The sequence below is a fragment of the Gymnoscopelus microlampas genome (assembly GCF_963454915.1).
Source record: "Gymnoscopelus microlampas genome assembly, chromosome: 5".
Classification (NCBI taxonomy): Eukaryota; Metazoa; Chordata; class Actinopteri; order Myctophiformes; family Myctophidae; genus Gymnoscopelus; species Gymnoscopelus microlampas.
The window spans coordinates 57,075,954-57,078,034 of NC_139942.1; the positions used below are offsets into that span (position 1 = coordinate 57,075,954).

General features: G+C 44.7%; 1 protein-coding gene across 1 annotated transcript; it reads left to right on the forward strand.

The window, feature by feature from the left end:
* Positions 1-624: 624 nt before the first annotated feature.
* LOC311045224 (kelch domain-containing protein 3-like) lies at positions 625-1,860 on the forward strand (the record flags this gene model as incomplete). The annotated part of the gene is made up of 1 exon (XM_084057023.1): positions 625-1,860. The coding sequence occupies one exon, from the start codon at positions 625-627 to the stop codon at positions 1,858-1,860; it is 1,236 nt and encodes a 411-aa protein (XP_083913149.1).
* Positions 1,861-2,081: the final 221 nt, after the last annotated feature.

Here is a 2,081-nt window from a genome sequence, read left to right on the forward strand (position 1 = left end):
ACATATATTAACATACATTACATTAGCCCTATTTTATACCTAGGCTATTTGAAAATAGCAGATTTACAAGCTCACACTGTGACGCGTTGTGAGCTTGTAGATCTGCTATTTTCAAACATTGTAGTACTTTTACTTTTGGTACTTTAAGTACATTTTGATACCAATACCAATACAGTATCGATACTTTTACTTAAGTAAAACATTTGAGTACTTTTTCCACCACTGCCTTTTTATTATTCGATTTCACTGGATCTACTGAAGTGTCATGTCGTCCATTTCTAATGACATCACAGGTGACACGCCCCAGATACCCCTTTATCGTGCATGCCTGATTGGCCAACGCCATCGTCTTTGAGGATTGGTCGAGTGACATCACGTGACGTCACAATATGCAATATAATAAGGCACTAGATATATATTATTACAATATAATTAGTGCACCGAATACCACTCAGTCCTTCCAACTGGTCTGGTGGCAAGCAAAGCCCACAAGGAGAGCGAACAAGGAGAGCGATCTTTCCACACCTCTGATAAGCGGTCGGCAAAGAATCCAGAAAGATCTTTCTGTAACAGCCAGGAAGACTCAAGGAATTCCATTTTGGATCAGGTGGTACAGTTTGAGGGATGTTGCACTGGGCGTATCATTTGAATGGAGCACCGAGGAGATCCCTCCATGCAGCCGTGGCGGTGGGGCACAACGTGTACTCCTTTGGAGGGTGTCTGAAGGAGAAGCTGATGGATGTGAACGTCTTCAATGCTCTGACTTTTAAGTGGAAGGTACCCGAAGTGACTGGCGACCCTCCCGTAATGTCCATCAGTCACACAGCTGTGCTTATAGACAAAGACATCTACATTTGGGGAGGGCAGACAGAAGACCAAGACATATTGACCACACTTTATAAGTTTGAAGTGAAGGAACGCAAATGCGTATGGTCCGTGCCTAAGACTAGTGGGAATGCCCCAGGACACATTTTAGGCCATTCAGCTTGTGTCTCAGAGAAGGTCATGTATATCTACGGAATGCTCAACCAATGTATAGCAGATTGCTACGTGTCCGATGCAATCTACAGGTTGGACACCGACCAAATGGCCTGGTCTGTAATTGACACAAAAGGCACGATGCCACCTGTTTCGCTCTTTCACTCTGCCACCATCATTGGGAAGAAGATGTTTGTATTCGGGGGATATCCGCCCAGTGAGGCCATTATGCAGGTGGACTTGCACGATAAAAAGGTAATGAGCAAGATACAAGATGATCAGGATCGTCGGGATGAGGTATTCAAAGCCTTCGACAAGAGTCGTAAGCGCAATGCCATAAAGAAGCGCATTAAGTCGAGGCAGGAATTCAACAAAATGTACAATATTTACAATATCGATCTTGGCATTGAAGAAGTCCTTAGCAGTGAAGAAGACCTTACCATTTCAGACGATGAGGAATTAAACTATCTGGACGGCGAAAACATGCACAATTGCATCAGAGTTTTTGACATAGAGAGCGAACGCTGGCTGGACACAGCCCCTGCACACAAGCAGAACAAGGACTCTGGAAATCCTATTCCAGATGGACGCCAAGATCATGCAGCCTTTGCCTACCATGGAGAACTGTACATATTTGGCGGCCGTAGCTTCTGGGACACCGCCTTCAGTGATTGGTGGAAATTCAATCCAGAGACGACCTTATGGAAGAAGCTTGAGGCCAAGGGGAAATGCCCATCTGAGAGATACGGGATGAGCTGTTGCATGGTGGGAGACCATCGTATCATCATGTTTGGAGGAGAGGAAGGTCCACAGGAAGGAAATGACCCTAATTTGAATGGGGAAATAGATGAGCTGTGCATCTTAGACCTATTTCCTCGTTGAAGTGGTTATGTGAGCAAGCAGTTATACAGTATGGTATACAGTATGATCACATGAACCTCAATGATATGTCTGGACATTCAAAGTATTTCATTGATGACGAGTGATGCAGCTTTCCAGTGCTCAAAGAATCCACTGAGATGTTTCTTTGTTTCCCTCTCCCCTGAGAGCTCCTCTTGAAGCTAACAGCTAACAGCAACAACAAGGCAGCTAACGAGCAGTAC